Source organism: Abramis brama, assembly GCF_963993115.1.
Source record: "Abramis brama genome assembly, chromosome: 21".
Taxonomy (NCBI): domain Eukaryota; kingdom Metazoa; phylum Chordata; class Actinopteri; order Cypriniformes; family Leuciscidae; genus Abramis; species Abramis brama.
In genome coordinates, this window is record NC_139983.1 from 4091210 (window position 1) to 4109462 (window position 18253).

General features: G+C 40.1%; 1 protein-coding gene across 2 annotated transcripts in view; it reads right to left on the bottom strand.

The window, feature by feature from the left end:
- LOC311071610 (uncharacterized protein) overlaps nt 1-17694 on the bottom strand; it is a 36728-nt gene extending 19034 nt beyond the window's left edge. The window contains exon 1 of one of the 2 annotated variants that reach the window (XR_014603902.1): nt 17515-17694. Coding sequence is in view for 1 of the 2 variants with exons in the window: in XM_084096024.1 (XP_083952150.1) it covers nt 8416-8509 (94 nt within the window). In the remaining variant the exon portion in view is untranslated. Of the gene's footprint in view, nt 1-8415; nt 8562-17514 lie in introns of those variants that run through there. The other variant, XM_084096024.1, reaches the window with a different exon arrangement.
- Between the last annotated feature and the right edge of the window lie 559 nt (nt 17695-18253).

Sequence of the window (18253 nt, forward strand, 5' to 3'; positions counted from 1 at the left end):
TTATTATTATTATTATTATTATTATTATTTTCCCCTAAAACGCATCGTGCAGACCAAACCGTAAGAGCTGGAACCTTGAAACTTGGCCAAATGGTAGTCCTCAATTTGGGGAGAACCTATCAAAGTATGACCCCGATTGGCCCATAGGTGGCGCTATAGCAACCAAAAGCGCGAAACTGCTCATAACTACTAGACCGTATGACGTAGACTCAAGTGTGTTATATCATTGGAAAGCTGGACGCCTGACGAACAAAACGTATATCTCCGATTTCATTTCCGCCATGATAGATTTTCCGCCATTTTGAATTTTGTCAAAAACATACTTTTGCGAACTAGTCCTAGGTTTTTCGCCCGATCGGAACCAAACCAGTGCAGAAATGTTCTCTAGAGTCTGATTATCAAAAACTATCGAAAAAAAGTTGAAATTTCGACTCACGGACGGTAAGGGGCGCCAAAACGTACGTTGTGGGAAGGGCCTATTTTACTACACTGGAAAAAAGGCCTCTCCAAAAATAAGCAAAAAAAAATTAATACAAGATATTTTTGCTTGTAATAAGCAAAAAAATCTGCCAATGGAACAAGTGAAAATTCTCTTGGTAAGATTTCTTGAAATAAGACATTATATTTAAGCCTTACAAGATATGAGTGATCTTGAAATTAGCTGGGAAAACTCATTTTTAGCTATATTTTACTAGTATTTGTCATGTTTTGTGTCTCATAATAAGCTTGTCATGCTCAAAAATAGTATTTTCCCCTCAAAAGTAGCATTTTTTTTTTTCGGTCATCCTGTTTGTTTCAAGTGTATTTAACTAATTTTTAGTTCTATAATTGTTACACTGTTCTAGATTTAAGTCACCACCAACTTGAAATAAGATTGGAAACTGGCATTTTGAGACAAAATGTCTTGAAGTTAGCATTCCTGACTCGTATTAGGCAGTGCTCTTTTGCCATAATAAGCCATAATTTACCATCCTGTCATTATCTCAAGTGTATTTACCTTATTGTAAGCTCAACAAAAATAATACTGTTCTAGATTCAAGACATTTTACCTACTAGATTCAAGACATTAACTACTGTTTACTAGACAGAAAAAGTGAAAAATAGACTTGCATTTAACCATTGTTTTTATTTAAACAGCAAAAAGTCCCAGAGGACTGCATAAAAGGGAAACAGCTTCATTTTTCTCAACATTTTGGCTCACAGTATGGAACTGCAATATGAAAACATAGTAGAACATTTTATAGATTATAAATGTAAGATCCCTTAACCCTACTCCACCTAAACATAGCCATTTTTATAGACAATATTAAAAGGATAAAAAGTAATGGACATGTGTAACGTTAGGGAAATGGCAGTTTTATTAACAATATAGCATTAAATGATAGTTTGAGCCACTAATCCTACCCCTAAACCTAACCATTTCTTAAAACTACTGTACGTAAGGTTAGGCTACAATTATAAAGAAAGACAACAGACATAACGTTACAAGTTTAATCACAATAATTTATTTAGTGAGAAAATGTCAAAACCGGTACCAAAAGTCGTTCACATGACGATGTGTCGCAGTCCTCTCTGGCAGTGCAGTATAATAGTTTTGTAACGTTATAGAGCAGAATTTAAATTCTTAATCCATGAAAATGTTAATCCGGTTTCGGTTCGCTGTTCGCTCTGTAAAGGCGCGCGCGCTTCTCTGTTTCAAATGTAGAACACAAACTTAAACACGGCATGTTGCAATCTGTGACGAAGCATGCGAGAGCCAATGAGCGTTTGATATCGCTGCCGTAAAACATGTCGTAACGCTTCAGGCGCAATTTTTGAATTTGAATTCAATCGAGCGCGGGATGCTGGGATTTGACGTTAACGGTCTCTGCTGAGAGAAATGATGAAGATCGCTGGATAAAGGGCTGAATTTGGATCTGTTTCTTGCAAACAACACATGGATTCTAAAGATTTGGATTACACCAATCTAATAAAATGGATGTCTTTTGTGAATTTATGTTGTGTTTTTTTGTGTCTCACGCGGTAAATAAACCAAATATTACAAAATGGTTAAACGATAAAAAAGGTATTTTTAAGGTTTTAAAGTGTATTCTTGTTTAACACCATGTAGGCTATTAATCCTCCTAAACGAGATTGCAGCAGAAGCACGAACAGAGCTGTTATTATTTATGAGTAACGTTAAACTATTAATAAATGTGACTGAAAATTTAATTAATAAGACAATTGAATGCAATAGAGTAAAAACATTAATGCCACGATTTTAAGTTAAATAGGAATATGTACAAATTTGTACGTCGGTAAAGCTGTTTATACGTAAATAAATTAAGTTTTTTTGCTGTCTATATGTAAATATTATACATACTCACTGTACTGCATTGTGAGTTGTGAGTTTGGCATGTTGACCTACAGTTTTCAATAAAGCAGATTTGTTGTCTCAATTCAAGTCAAGTCTATTTCTTGAAATAAGACGATTCATCTTTTACAATTAACACAGCAGCTTAAAAACCTTATGACATGTCAAAAAAGCTTGTTTCATCTGAGATATGGCTCAAAACAAGATATTTTCAAGACAGATTCACTTAACAAGATATTCAAGATGCACTGTCTAAAAACAAGCTCCTTTATCTCACTTAAATCTTGGTCTTTAGGCAATTTTGTCTTATATTAAGTGTGATGAGATATTTTGACTAGTAATTAGAAAAATATACTTGGCAAGATTTTGAGTTTTTGCAGTGTAAAATGGCTATAACTCCAGAAGTAAATGAGGTATCTTCACCAAACTTGGTACACATGTGTAAGAGGTCAATCTGAGGTCACAGTAAAAAAACCGCGGCAATTGGCCACATGGTGGCGCTATAACATGAAAAAAACATAAAACAGGCTATAACCACCTGACCATTAGTCCGATTGACTTGAAAATTGGCATGCAGTGTCTTGGTCCAAGGTGCCATGTATGTGTATGAGGACATTGGCGTATCTCGAAAAACATGGCCGCCATCGGCCAATGAAGTTTGAGCACCTATTAGACAAGGTTAACGGAGGCCGATCGGAACGAAACTCGATGGGCATGTTCGACTCAAGGCCATAGAGGTCTGTAACAATTTTGAAAGAAATCGGCCACTAGTTGGTGCTAACGAGTTTTACAGCTCTGTAATCACGTGGTGTTACAAATATCCACACAATATGCATATCATTTGATAGATCTCCTCATCCTGAACAACTTTGCCTCAAGGACCATTGCTGTCAATCAAACCGTTCATTAAATATTCGCAAACATGTTAAAAACCTACTTTTGCGAACTAGTCCTAGGTTTTTCGCACGATTGGAACCAGACCAGTCTAGGACAATTCTCTGGACTCTCTAGATCAAAAACTATCAAAAAAAAGTTGAACTTTTGCATTTGGATGGCTGTAATAGGGTCATTTATAAAATGGGTGTGGCAAAATACACTAAAAAGCCTATAAATCCTAAATGAAAACTCAGAACTTCACAAAAATTGGTGAGCATATGTGACATAACATCATTAACAAGCATGCCAAATTTTATGGAGATCGGACTATAGGTGGCGCTATAACTGTTAAAAAGCTTTAAAACCATATATTTCCTATGGTACATTGCCTGTATTGGCTGTAAATGGTCTTTTCCATCTATTATGTCAGTGGTTACATGCTTGCTAAATAAAACCTGATAACTTTTGATGCTTTTGTGCTTAAAAACCCTTAAAGGCCTTAATAGCTTGAACCCCGATAAATGCTGCTTGCAGCTTTAATTATTATTATTATTATTATTATTTTCCCCTAAAACGCATCGTGCAGACCAAACCGTAAGAGCTGGAACCTTGAAACTTGACCAAATGGTAGTCCTCAATTTGGGGAGAACCTATCAAAGTATGACCCCGATTGGCCCATAGGTGGCGCTATAGCAACCAAAAGCGCGAAACTGCTCATAACTACTAGACCGTATGACGTAGACTCAAGTGTCTTATATCATTGGAAAGCTGGACGCCTGACGAACAAAACGTATATCTCCGATTTCATTTCCGCCATGATAGATTTTCCGCCATTTTGAATTTTGTCAAAAACATACTTTTGCGAACTAGTCCTAGGTTTTTCGCCCGATCGGAACCAAACCAGTGCAGAAATGTTCTCTAGAGTCTGATTATCAAAAACTATCGAAAAAAAGTTGAAATTTCGACTCACGGACGGTAAGGGGCGCCAAAACGTACGTTGTGGGAGGGGCCTATTTTACTAAAATGGCTATAACTCCAGAAGTAAATGAGGTATCTTCACCAAACTTGGTACACATGTGTAAGAGGTCAATCTGAGGTCACAGTAAAAAAACCGCGGCAATTGGCCACATGGTGGCGCTATAACATGAAAAAAACATAAAACAGGCTATAACCACCTGACCATTAGTCCGATTGACTTGAAAATTGGCATGCAGTGTCTTGGTCCAAGGTGCCATGTATGTGTATGAGGACATTGGCGTATCTCGAAAAACATGGCCGCCATCGGCCAATGAATTTTGAGCACCTATTAGACAAGGTTAACGGAGGCCGATCGGAACGAAACTCGATGGGCATGTTCGACTCAAGGCCATAGAGGTCTGTAACAATTTTGAAAGAAATCGGCCACTAGTTGGCGCTAACGAGTTTTACAGCTCTGTAATCACGTGGTGTTACAAATATCCACACAATATGCATATCATTTGATAGATCTCCTCATCCTGAACAACTTTGCCTCAAGGACCATTGCTGTCAATCAAACCGTTCATTAAATATTCGCAAACATGTTAAAAACCTACTTTTGCGAACTAGTCCTAGGTTTTTCGCACGATTGGAACCAGACCAGTCTAGGACAATTCTCTGGACTCTCTAGATCAAAAACTATCAAAAAAAAGTTGAACTTTTGCATTTGGATGGCTGTAATAGGGTCATTTATAAAATGGGCGTAGCAAAATACACTAAAAAGCCTATAAATCCTAAATGAAAACTCAGAACCTCACAAAAATTGGTGAGCATATGTGACATAACATCATTAACAAGCATGCCAAATTTTATGGAGATCGGACTATAGGTGGCGCTATAACTGTTAAAAAGCTTTAAAACCATATATTTCCTATGGTACATTGCCTGTATTGGCTGTAAATGGTCTTTTCCATCTATTATGTCAGTGGTTACATGCTTGCTAAATAAAACCTGATAACTTTTGATGCTTTTGTGCTTAAAAACCCTTAAAGGCCTTAATAGCTTGAACCCCGATAAATGCTGCTTGCAGCTTCAATTATTATTATTATTTATTTATTTTAAATTATGTCTACATTTTAGGCTACATATTTAGAAGACGCTTTTGTCCAAAACTTACAAAAAAGGAACAAAGCAAATTCGTCAAATATCAGTCATAATACTGGTTAGACAATAATAATGAAGTGCTAAGATTATCACAAATAAACAAAAGATTTTGATGCACGTCATTCATATTAAATAGCCTATATTCCACCCCATACCCGCTACAATTGCGAATCACTTTAAACATGCAGACGCAAGACAATTTGATGTGTTCCACTTCATATTTAATAAAATAATATAAAATATGATTCGTTAACAACGGTCTCCTGGTGTTCTTCTAAAATGAGGACGAGTCACAAATCCGTGAGTACAGATTACAAACCCGTGGGAACGGATTGCGAAAGCGTGGGCACGGTTTATGAATTTGTGGGTACAGATTGCAAAAACTGAAGGCACAGTTTACAAATCTGAGAGCGCGGATTAGAAACTCGTGGGTACGGTTTATTAATCCGTGGGCACGATTTGTTAAACCGAGGGAACAGTTCCCTCGGTAATATGGAGCTCATAATATGACAAAACGATTTGAATTTGAATTGTGTAAATTTGAATTATTTGCAAGTGTAATCTAACAAAATTGAATTTTAGGTGGTAGTTTAAATAGTTCTGAATTTGATTTTTTTTTAAACGAATATTGAACATTTGAAATTTAACAAATTGAAATGTTTTTATGGCTGAATTTTATAGACATGTATTTTCAAACAGCTAGTTTTTTGGTTCTGAATTCGTATACTGCAAATATTCAGTTAAAAAAAATACAGATTCAAGTTTTCAAGATGAAGAAACTTCGGAACTTCAAATTCAGTTTTCTAAAATTCAAGTTCAAAAATTCAGATCTTACAGAAAGTAGGTCACAGGTCATCCACAGGGAAGAGTAAAGGATCTCAGATAAGTCAAACAGAGCATTTTGGCTGCACTGCAGTAGTTTTCTGCCGCAAACGCAGTGGTGGTTCAAGAGAATCCGTGTATCTTTCGTTCAGTCGTTTTTTATTTAATATTAAGAGTAGAAAAATGAGAAAACAGCTTGAGTATTAGATTTCTAATATTCTAGTAATAATAGACCGCTGCAGCAGTTGCACGGAGCTTACCGCGTGTATTGCAACTATAGGCTACATTTAATTTTCTCATCAAACATCTAGACTAACGAATGGCTCGGTACAACAGAAGAGCTTAGAAAGGGCTTTTTCTCTGTGTAGACCAGCAGTTGGTCTGAATTTGCTATAACCTATAGCCTATTTTCCGGACTGTATAGGCTAAGTCACGTTTTATCATGAAACGCGCTGTGATTTATTCCAAAGTGACTCAGGCATATATAATGCAACGTTATAACGTTAAATAATCTAAATGTTGACTTTCAAAAGTAGGCGCGCCAAGAAGGCTATTCTCTGTATTTTGGTTCATTTTTGGTGAGCGCCAGAAAGATCTAAAGAGACCGAGACGCGCTAAAGCAGCGCATCATGTTGTTTTATTTATTTTTCAATGACATGATATTTTGTAGTCATTTTGAATGTACACAAATAAAAATATACATTTTACTGTTTCGAATGATGTCATATTATCTGTATGACTATAAATAACAGCAGTGGAACAAATCCAAGAGATGGCGCTCGCGCATCGCGCTCTCACACAACATAGTATCAGTTCTGGTGTTGCTTCATATCGCAGACTGCTCATTATCAAAATGAAACACAGTCAACCAAACATATAAAAAGTTATTCTGCCTAATTTAATTGGTCTGTTGTACAATATAAAGGGCAAGCTGTGCCGCACACAGTCCTACTTGTTATTCCAAACATTTACCTTGCTGTGAAGACGCTGATTTAGCCTATAGCCTACGTGTATTTTGGGACTCGACTGAAGTATGAAGCCTTCTTTATATTAATAGTTAGCATCCACATGTTACATTGCAAATATGAAAACTTTTGACTGAATGAGAGATGCGCAGATATGCACTTTTATGAAAAAAAAAAAAATTATAGGTATATTTTATATGGTATCCCATAAAATGCTCTAATAAATAAAGCAATATATTCAAATAAAGAAATTAAATCTTAATTCATGAAAACTTTAAGGGTGTTTTTTTTCAGCCAATCACATCATGCCTCTTTTTCAATGTCTTTTTCAAATGCTGCTTTCACTTGTTATTAATAACCAGATTAACCTTATTTCTGTCAGACTCTACAGAAGCTCTTATTGAGAATTAACAGGTTTTGGTGTTGACGATTCATTGAATGTTTCATTTAAAGTCACCAGAATCGTGATTAGTGTCAGCTTTATTTGAGCTCTTGACCCTTGACTCTTTAACATTAGTTTTCTCTGATTGTTGTAAATGTGTATTTAATCTGTGCATTTGAAACAGCAGAAAAAATCATAACAAAAATATGCTCAGATGATAATATTATCATCATGAACATGTAAGATTGTTCAGCAGAAGCTCAGAAAAGTTTAATATTTGAAAGATGAGTGTAATACATAAAAGATTAGCATAATGCAATTAGCTTAAAATTAATTTTTAAATACACAGTTCGTACAGAATCTTAGTCTAAGGTATCAAACAGATATCAAGAATCAGCGTATGAATCTCAACAATGGTGACTGTCAAGTTGTCTAGGTGTTATAATAAGTCCAGCTCTGCCCAAACTTGAAAACGGCTTGCTCAACACATGAAGGATGCAAAGGGACAACTCAATTCCTTTTAATGCTTTATTTTTCTTCCAGATGGTTTTGATGCAATTGGTTGATTATGTTGAAACAGTTGAATTAAGTAGTTGAAATGAATTGAATGACATAGAATTAAGGACTAAGGAATGAGGAATAGGTTGATAACCTTAAAACAGAAAACAAACATGCATTACTTTACACAATAAACAATGCATGACACAGCAACAAAGTATGGCTTTGAATAAAGTAAATGTTTAAACATCTCAACTTAATCTAGCACACATCACTGCCACATTATCTGCAGTCAGGAAATATTCACAACAAAAGGAATCACCACTCCTACCAGAATTAAACATGGAATTTGTGCTAAGCACTGAATGCAACAGTAAATTATTCCAAATATTACATACCAGTTGCGTCTCTAGTGTTGAACAATGAGCTGTTCTTTCTTGTTTGTAGGTTGAGGACTGAAGTAAAAGCTAACCCCAAACATTTTATACCCATGCTTATCTGCCAGGTGCGCAGGTAAAAGCAGTCCCTCCAGAAATGCTGGCTCAATTGTCAGTTCCACTCGTGTGTTTGGAAATTCTGCCCTCTTCAGGCCTGGAGTTTTTTTAAAGGAAAAGCTGCCATTGTACTAATTTTGTGTGTTCTGTTCTTTGACGCAACACCTCCCACTTGACCTCCTGGTTCTTGAACCCAAGGAGGTCACATGAACCTCTCCGTTGGAGCTGGTTAGATTTCAGTTGTCAGGTTTTTTCCTTCTTCAACAGGAAGTAAAACAATGATGCGTCTGACATCCCTATGAAGAACTGTACTAGGTATTTTGTTTGACAGTTTCTTTGACTTCTCTTGAGCAGGCTTCACAGTTGGGACTGGGTAGCTGGGAAAAGTTCTGACCTGCACATCTCTGACGATGCCCTTCTTGTCAATGTTGACACTGATGACTCTGGCAAGTCTGTACTGACCCCTCCAGGCATTTTGATCAGCAAGCCAGACTACATCTCCAACAGCCACATTCCTATGTGTTGTGTGCCATTTACTCCTCACGAATAGATTGGGCCCAGCTAACTGACTCCACTTCCTCCAAAACCGGTTAACTTCTGTTTGGATAACTCTCAATCTTTTGTATGGGTAGCTTTCAAAATCAAAGTATCCAAGATCTCCTCTGGGTCCAGACCGTCCAAGCAGAAGGGAATTTGGGCTGATGTATTCTACGCAGTCCTCCCGGCTTTGAGTTCTGGCATCTATGGGCCTCTCATTGGCAAGGTTAGCAGCCGTGTAGAGAAATGTTTGAAACTCACTCCATGTGAAGAGTCCTTCTCCTCCCAGGTTGTGCAAAGCCCGCTTCACAGTGCGAACAGCTGCTTCTGCAGCTCCATTCCTGTGAGGGGAGTCTGCTGGGTGGATTTTCCAGCTCCATTCTGTCCCATGCTTGGAAGCTTCATTTTCAAGCTCAGATTCATTCAGTTGATCCAGGAAGCGGTAGAGTTCTTTGAGGGCAGATCTAGCACCCACAAAATTCTTTCCAGGATCTGACCAAAGTTTCTTTGGGTGCCCTCTCAGTGCCGTGAATCTTTGGTAAGCCAGGAGGAAGCCTTCAGTTGACTGGTCACTGACAACATCTGTGTGTATAGCTCTGGATGCCATACAGCAGAAAACAATTCCCCACACCTTGAGCTTGGATCTCTTTTTCACCTCGTCCTTGACTTCATACGGTCCAAATAAGTCCACTGTTATGTACTCAAATGGTCTGGCTGGTGTTATCCGCTCGGATGGAAGGTCACTCATGATCTGTTGGCACTTTCTGGCCCTGGCCTTTCTGCACACCACACAGTTATCAACTCTCTTTTTAGCCAGCTTCCGGCCTTTAATCACCCAGGCTTTCTTCCTCATCCGGAGGAGTGTGCCTGCTATTTCTTCATGGTTTGCATCGTGGGCCTCTTGAGCTAGGAGAGTGGATATCCATGCCTCATATGGTAGAATTGGTACAGCAGTCTCGTCCTCATCAAAGATCTGGAACCTCCCTCCACAAACTAAGAGCCCAGTCTCTTGCTCTCTGTAAACAGCAAGTCTGTTGAGAGTGGTGTCTTGAAAGGTTATACCTTCTTGAGCTGCAAGGAACAGGTCTCTTAGTGCATCTTCACACTCCCCGACAGTGAGTACAGCTTGTTTGGCTCTGGACCTCCAGTTTGTTGAAAGAGCTTCCTCCCACTTTGGTTTATTTGAGACTGAATTCTTGGTCAACACCTTTTTCCATCTCGTTGCAGCTCTCCACACCCAGGCAATGACCCTGATCAGCCTGGTCAGGCTGCTGAATTTCCTGATGTCAATCAGTTTGGTTACCGCAGAGCAGGCTGGCGATCTTCGGATCTGAGTCTTAGGTTCATCTGGGTTATTTTGCCGTGCATCACTCTTGTTTCTCTTTGCCTGCGCTCTAGTCAGTGCTGCCGAAAAAGCTTTCCTTTGAAGTTTATTTATGCCTTCCTTGGCATACGCGGCGACTTCTTTGGCTGACTTATGTGGCCACTCTTCCACAGGTTGCCGCAGGAACGCTGGTCCATCCTGCCACATGGAATCTTCCTGGAGGTCTTCTGGGGCTGCCCCTCTTGTTATAATGTCAGCACTGTTCAGGCCTCCCGGGATCCACCACCAATCTTCAACGGATGTGGATTTCTGGATCTCTCCAACTCTATTTGCGAAGAAAGTTTGATATCCATAGCTGTCTCTCTGGATTGCTCCCAACACAGTTTGGCTGTCCAGTAGATGAAACCATCGTTCAATTTCTATTCGACTGTGCTTTTCGACATACTTTCGAAGTCGTGCTGCATAGACAGCACCGCAGATTTCAGCTTTTACTGGTTCTCCTTTTTGGTCCAATGGTGTGAGCTTTGCTTTAGACTCAACCAGTCTGACTTGGATGCCTTGCTCGGTCTCCCATCTGAAGTACACTACGGCTCCATAGCTTTTGTCACTTCCATCAGAGAATGTTATTCCCCAAGGTTTTCCAATCCAGTTGACTGGTGTGAGGCTTCTATGGAAAGTGATTTGGCCAAGACGTGTGTATTCCTCAAAGAATCGGATGGCTTCTTCCCTCAATTTTTCAGACAAAGGTTCATCCCAAGTATCTCGGGTCAGAGTTTTGACTCCAGCTTCCTGAAACGCCTTTCTGACAAGAATGGCGCCCTTTTGTTTGGCAGGTGTGACGAGGCCTATTGGGTCATACAGGCTAGCTACTTGGCTTAGTAGTACTCTTCTCGTCAGTGGGTTTGGAGTTTTCCCTCTCACCTCTTCATCAAAAAGATTTTGGCCGACTCTCATTTTCTTTTTCCTCTTTGAGAAATTGATTGAAGTCATGAGGTACAGTTTATCCTCTTCAACAAGGTATCCCACTCCAAGGGCCTTATTGTCTCCTTCCCTCATTTGGTTTGGGAGAATGAGTACTGCGCTTGACTCCGCTCCTTTTTCTCCTGGTACGATCTCCTGCCTCCTGCTTTGACTTGACCGGACCCAGGGCTTGAGGAAGAACCCACCTGTCCTCAGGATCTCTTCAACTCTTTTGATGTTCTGATCCAGCTTTTGCAAGTCATTATGGGAAGTCAGGATGTCATCGACATAGGTATCCTCTTCAAGAATCCTACGTTCCTCCTCCAGGCGAGCGAACATGGGCAGTTTGGCTGTCTCTCTCATAGCCAATTGTGCAATGCACCCTGCTGGTCGATCGCCAATGTTGACCCTTGTGATCACATACTCTTCAATCTCTTCCTCCTCAGTGTCTCTCCAGAGAAATCTGTGGAGGTGCATCTCCAGGTCTTCCAACCACACAGAATTGTACATTTTCTTGATGTCGCCAAGGGCAGCATGGACGCCTCTCCTGAACCTGAGTAGTACTGCTCGGATGGGATTGAGGACATCAGGCCCTTTCAGCAGAAGGTCATTCATGCTGACCCCTTTAAACTTCTGGCTGCTGTTCCATACCAATCGCACAGGTGTTGTGAGAGAGTGCGGGTTTGGCGCCACCAAGTGGCTGACATACCATACTGGCCCTTTCCAACTGGCAATGATCTCTTTGGTGAGTTTCTTCGCTGCTCGTCTCTCCACCATCTCATGGACTTGAGCTGTATATGCTACCTTCCACTCTGGCTCTTTTTTGAGTTGTTTTTCTGTTCTCAAAAAGGTGGCTTCCACCCCACTCCTGTTGTTGGGAAGGGAACTTGGATCTTGAATCCAGGGGTATTTTGTGTCCCAGTGGGGTTCATCACTGTGAGTATCAGCTTTGATGTAGGTGAGGCCTTTCCTTATGATCTCCAGCTCTCTTTCCTCACTCAGAGTCATTTCCTTACCTCCTGGTTGACAGTTGCCACACCGGCATCCTCCACACTTTGGTTCGCAAGCTACTCCAATGCTGTCCCATTTCCACCAATCCAAGAACTCTCTGCGAGCGACTGTGCTTTTGGTTTCAGCTGTGAACAGCTTAGTTATCTCTTGATACTTGACAGCGGTTACTCTCATGGATCGAGCAAAGTGTGTCTCAGACCTGTGTGCGGCTATATCCACTTCTTCAAACAGATCTGGATGTGCTCCACCAACAGTCTTTCCTAGTGGTCCTTCCCATAAGACAAGATCTCCAATCACCTTCACTCTTTGCGGAGCAAGTCTTCCTTCACGGTGGCTTATCAGTAGCTCAATACTCTCCGGTCTCCTCAGATCTCCTAGATTGACTTCTGGGAAGAACTTCTTGAGTTGCTCAGGTTTGATGACTCTGTGGATGTTGGCAATTTCATTCAAACCATAGCAGATAAGCTCATGAGCTCTTTCCGTGCCTATGGGCGTTTTGACCCTCACTCTGAGGAGATATCTTTTGGTTCTAACCTTCATGGCCATTCCTCCGACTCCATGAACGACTAAAGTGATGTTTTCACTTCAAAGATTTAGTCTCCTGGCAGCTTTGTGGGTGATGTAATTTGTGTCCGATGCCAAGTCGATCAGGGTTCCAATTCTTTGTCCTGCATTGGCAGTTACCTCGAGCAGCATTAGAATAACTGGCAATTCTTCTACTGCACTTGACTCAGTCACAGTCACTCCAAGCTGATTCTTTCCAACACAGTTTGTTTTCCCAGTAATGTTGGTGAATGCTTTCTTGAATTTCTCCACCATCTCTGGGGAGAGCTTAGATACAAATTCCTCCTGCTCCTCTGTAAGCTTATGTCTTCTCACATTGGATTGTCTTCTGTCTGTGTCACTCCTCCTGAAACCTCCCTTCAGGCAAAGAAAGAAATGATGGTCTTTTTTACAGTCTCTGTTCCTGCACAGGTAAGTGTCTTTACATTCATCATCTTCTCCATGACAGACCAAACACCTCTTGCAGGCCCCCAGCTTTTCTACAGCATCCAACTTTTCCACGGGCTTCAGTTCTTTGAAACGCTTGCAAAGAAGATCTTTTCTCTATGCTTTTCATCTCCACAGACAACACAGCCGCCTTTCCTTGTGGAACGTGTGGACGCATATCTTCTTTCCATACAAGCATATTTCTTTTCTGGCTTTTCACTCACCGACAGCTGCTCTAATTTTTCAAGAATTTCCTCCTGTGTTTTCAGGAATTTAAGAAGGTTCTCAAAGTGATTGTTCGGTGTGACATTATTCCTCGGGTTAACCATGTAGACAAGCCAATCTCGCTTGATATTGTCAGGTAACTTGCTTTCTATGGATTTAATCACTAGAGGGTTGTTGATGGCTCCTGTGTTTCCAAGCTCTGTGAGGTCATCCAGGGCCTTCTCTATAATTTGGATCATCTCAATAACTTTTCTAGGCTGATTTGCTCTTAAAACAGGAACTTTCTCCAAATCCTCAATTATCTCCAAGGCTATTGTAGACTTGTTCCCATACCTGTTCTCAAGCACCCTGAACATGTCCTCCGCAGTATTATAACTAGACAAACGTAGGTCTCTGCACATTCTCTCATCTACACTGTCAAGGAGTTGGATCTTCTTTACTTCGACTGAGCCTGTCGGTTCCCCCTGCTTTTGTAGACTCTCCCAGTCTCTTCTCCATCGATGGAAATTCCTTTTATACCCACTGAACCTGGGTAAACAGGTCGGTTTTATTCTCAGTGTTGGCTGTGGAGCTGGCACGGGCGTCTGCGGCACTCTCCTTCTATCTTTCTCCTCTTCTGCCATTCTTTGCGCTGTGAGAAATTCTGCCCTCCTTGCTTCAAGGCTTTTGCTGAATGCTTTCAGGTCTTTTACTCTGCCTTCCAGCCTTTCTTTTTCTGCTACTGGAATCCACATCTCCCACTCTGCTAGGCTTGAGACTGTATCTTGGACTTGTGCCTTCGCACCATCCCACCGTAGCTCGTAGCTCGTAGCCATCTCTATTTACAGCGGTAACAGGTATTTGAGCAATTCCATCACAGGCTGTCTCGGCTTCTTTAATTGCAGACTTCACCTCGTTCTCCCCGTATCTAGGCCATAGGTTTGACTGGATCACCTCCCTGACCTCATCCAATCGTAATTCGCATTCTTGGAACGTCTTCTCAAGTTCAGTCTGCCGCTGCTTGCTCAGGTCAGCTTCTTCACCCTCATCGGTTTCAGCTTCAATGTCTGCCAGAAGGCCAGCCCTGTATTCATCATTTGTCTCACTGACCTTCCTCGCCTCCGACGTGAGCTTCTTGAACTCCTCTCGCAGTTCGCTCTTAGTCATGTGTTTTGCTCCTCTGCTAAGGAAGTTTGCTTGCTTGGTAAAAGCGCTCTTAGCCAAAGTTCTTTCTTGCTTCAGCGCCTTCACTGTTTTCCCAAGAGCTTCCTTCGCCATCTTGAGATGTGAGCCAATCCTCCTCTTTACGACGACAGCTTTCCTGACTTCAGGCCGTTAATCCTTTTGTCTTCACTGCCACGTTGGTTATCAACTGTCAAGTTGTCTAGGTGTTATAATAAGTCCAGCTCTGCCCAAACTTGAAAACGGCTTGCTCAACACATGAAGGATGCAAAGGGACAACTCAATTCCTTTTAATGCTTTATTTTTCTTCCAGATGGTTTTGATGCAATTGGTTGATTATGTTGAAACAGTTGAATTAAGTAGTTGAAATGAATTGAATGACATAGAATTAAGGACTAAGGAATGAGGAATAGGTTGATAACCTTAAAACAGAAAACAAACATGCATTACTTTACACAATAAACAATGCATGACACAGCAACAAAGTATGGCTTTGAATAAAGTAAATGTTTAAACATCTCAACTTAATCTAGCACACATCACTGCCACATTATCTGCAGTCAGGAAATATTCACAACAAAAGGAATCACCACTCCTACCAGAATTAAACATGGAATTTGTGCTAAGCACTGAATGCAACAGTAAATTATTCCAAATATTACATACCAGTTGCGTCTCTAGTGTTGAACAATGAGCTGTTCTTTCTTGTTTGTAGGTTGAGGACTGAAGTAAAAGCTAACCCCAAACATTTTATACCCATGCTTATCTGCCAGGTGCGCAGGTAAAAGCAGTCCCTCCAGAAATGCTGGCTCAATTGTCAGTTCCACTCGTGTGTTTGGAAATTCTGCCCTCTTCAGGCCTGGAGTTTTTTAAAGGAAAAGCTGCCATTGTACTAATTTTGTGTGTTCTGTTCTTTGACGCAACAGTGACAAACGAAATGCTTCATGCCACAATGCATGCTGGGTGCCACCATAGTGCAAATCTCATCCATGACTCCCAGCATGCATTGCTGCATGAAACTTTTTGTTTGTCACCATTGTTGAGATTCATGCGCTGATTCTTGAGGTCTGTGTTTGACTAATTTCTGCTGCAGATTAACATTTTCAGAAAACATTTATTTTATTATTCTGCTCTGCTGGATAGCATGATGTAGTGTCATAAGATCATTATAACTAACAGCACATAAACAAAATAAATGTGCACCATCCATTTACTCATAAACTTGATCAGATCAGCACTTGCTGATTACAACATCATCAAGAAATATCTGATCATCTTTTCACTCGCCATAACAAATGTATTTTATTAAAATACAGTTAAAGCAGCAAGAGAAAAACTAAAAGAAGAGTAAAGGGTCAAGAGCTCAAATAAAGGAGCCATTAATCACGATTCTGGTGACTTCAGATAACACATTCAATGAAACATCAACATCTAAACCTCTGTTAATTCTCAATAAGAGCTTGTCTATGTAGATTCATGATGTCTAAAACATCCAGCTAATAAAATGTTCAAACAAACTCTTTATTAAATGTCACTGGACTCCATAAACACAAGTTAACAATATGTTTCAGTTTCATCCAAACACTCAGTTGTAAAAACACAGGAAGTAACTCTGGCAAACACACACCGACTACAGTCACATGTGACACATATCTGACACAAGTTGTGTAACTATAACACATTAGTGTGTAAAAGGTTTCAACACACTTCTGTGTAAGAGGAATAACACATTAGTTGTGTTAAAGGTAATACAAAATGTGTAGTCCTTATAAACACAGAGATGTGTTAAGAATCGACACAGGTTGTGTGTTAAATTTGACACAACATGTGTTGTCCCTGAGCACACACACTACATGTGTTAAAATCTACACAACATGTGTTAAAATCTACACAACATGTGTTGTCCCTGAGCACACACACCACATGTGTTAAAACTGACACAACATGTGTTGTCCCTGAGCACACACACCACATGTGTTAAAATCTACACAACATGTGTAATTTTTAACATCTCTTTTTACAGGTTGTGTTGTTTTCAACTCATCATTTTGAGTGCCGACACTCACCATCACTGTGAATGGTATGCAGTGTTTGCTATGTTCTCAAACTAACAGGCCAGTGGAACTCGGTGAACTGTTATCTCTTCATGAACTTTTGTCAAAAGCAGCATTATCAGTTAGGGGTTGAAGTGTAAATAATAATGTCCAGTACAGTGAGTCTGTCCAGTCATTGAGCTTGAAACATTGTCTTGTACTTTGTGTGCACATGCATTCTGTCCTCGACTATTGATTAAACGGTTAATATTTTTGCATCTGGCCCTTTCGCTTTATTTTTTAAAATGACACAATTTGTGTGTTAAAATGACTTACACATTTATTGTGTTAAATTTGACACAACATGTGTTGTCCCTGAGCACACTCACTACATGTGTTAAAACTGACACAACGTGTCATTATTAACACATCTCTTTTTAGAGTGTGGGTACGGTTTATTAATCCGTGGGCACAGTTTGAGAATTCGTGAGTACGGTTTATAAACTGAGCGGACGGATTGCCAAACCGTCGCCACGGATTGTTTTTTTTTCTCCCACAGGTCACTTCCCGGGCTCCGTAGGAATACGATACGTGACTAGGAAGAACAAAAAATGAACATACAGTATACAAGAGGTGGTTGTTAGTCACCAACAGCACAGCAGCTCCAGACAAACAATGACACTCAAAACTGTCCATGTAGCTAACATTACAACAACAGCATATCTTGGTTCTGTGAAACATAGCAAAACCAAAGTTACTCACATACTGAGCAGAAACAATGCAAACTCGAGTTTTCAGGCCTTCCCACTGAGGTCTCAATATTAACGTGGGTCCTAAAGCTCTTGCCTGATCATAACCCTTCTTTTTCCAGTGATATTCCTCTGATCTTTTCTCTTTTATAATGTCTCTCAGCCATCTCCCTTTCTAGTCTTTCTTCAATTCTCCCTCTTGCTCACTCTCTCTCTCTCCTCCCCCATCATGAGTGATAAGCCAACAGATTTCGTTTTATTTTGGCTTATAATTTTGAGTGACAGATGTCATATTAAATTTAGCCTATTTTTCTCTGTGACATTTTTTACTATGTTGACAATATCATGATAAGACAAATATAACAAATAATATAGCCAACAAATAACACTAAAAAATTGTATAGCCAACATTTATGTTTGTTATCCCCAAACACTCTCTCTTTCTTTAGGGGAAATTTAAATGTGAGATTAGTGGGATATAGCGGGATCATACTAAGCAGACAGAGGGTGAACACGGAGCAAATTTTAAGTGGGACGAAAGACCTCTCACGAATATCCGAGTGAAACGCTTCTGGGACAAGAACAAATGAAGGGCGGGGCTTGATTTTGTCCGAGGGGAATTGATTGGATGGTTGTGGTTTGCTATTGGTGGATCTCATGTGAGTGACAGGTTATAGCCCCGCCCACATCATCAGAGAAGAGAAGAGATGCTGCAAGAGGATCTTATTCTGATTCAAGATTACCAGGAACAT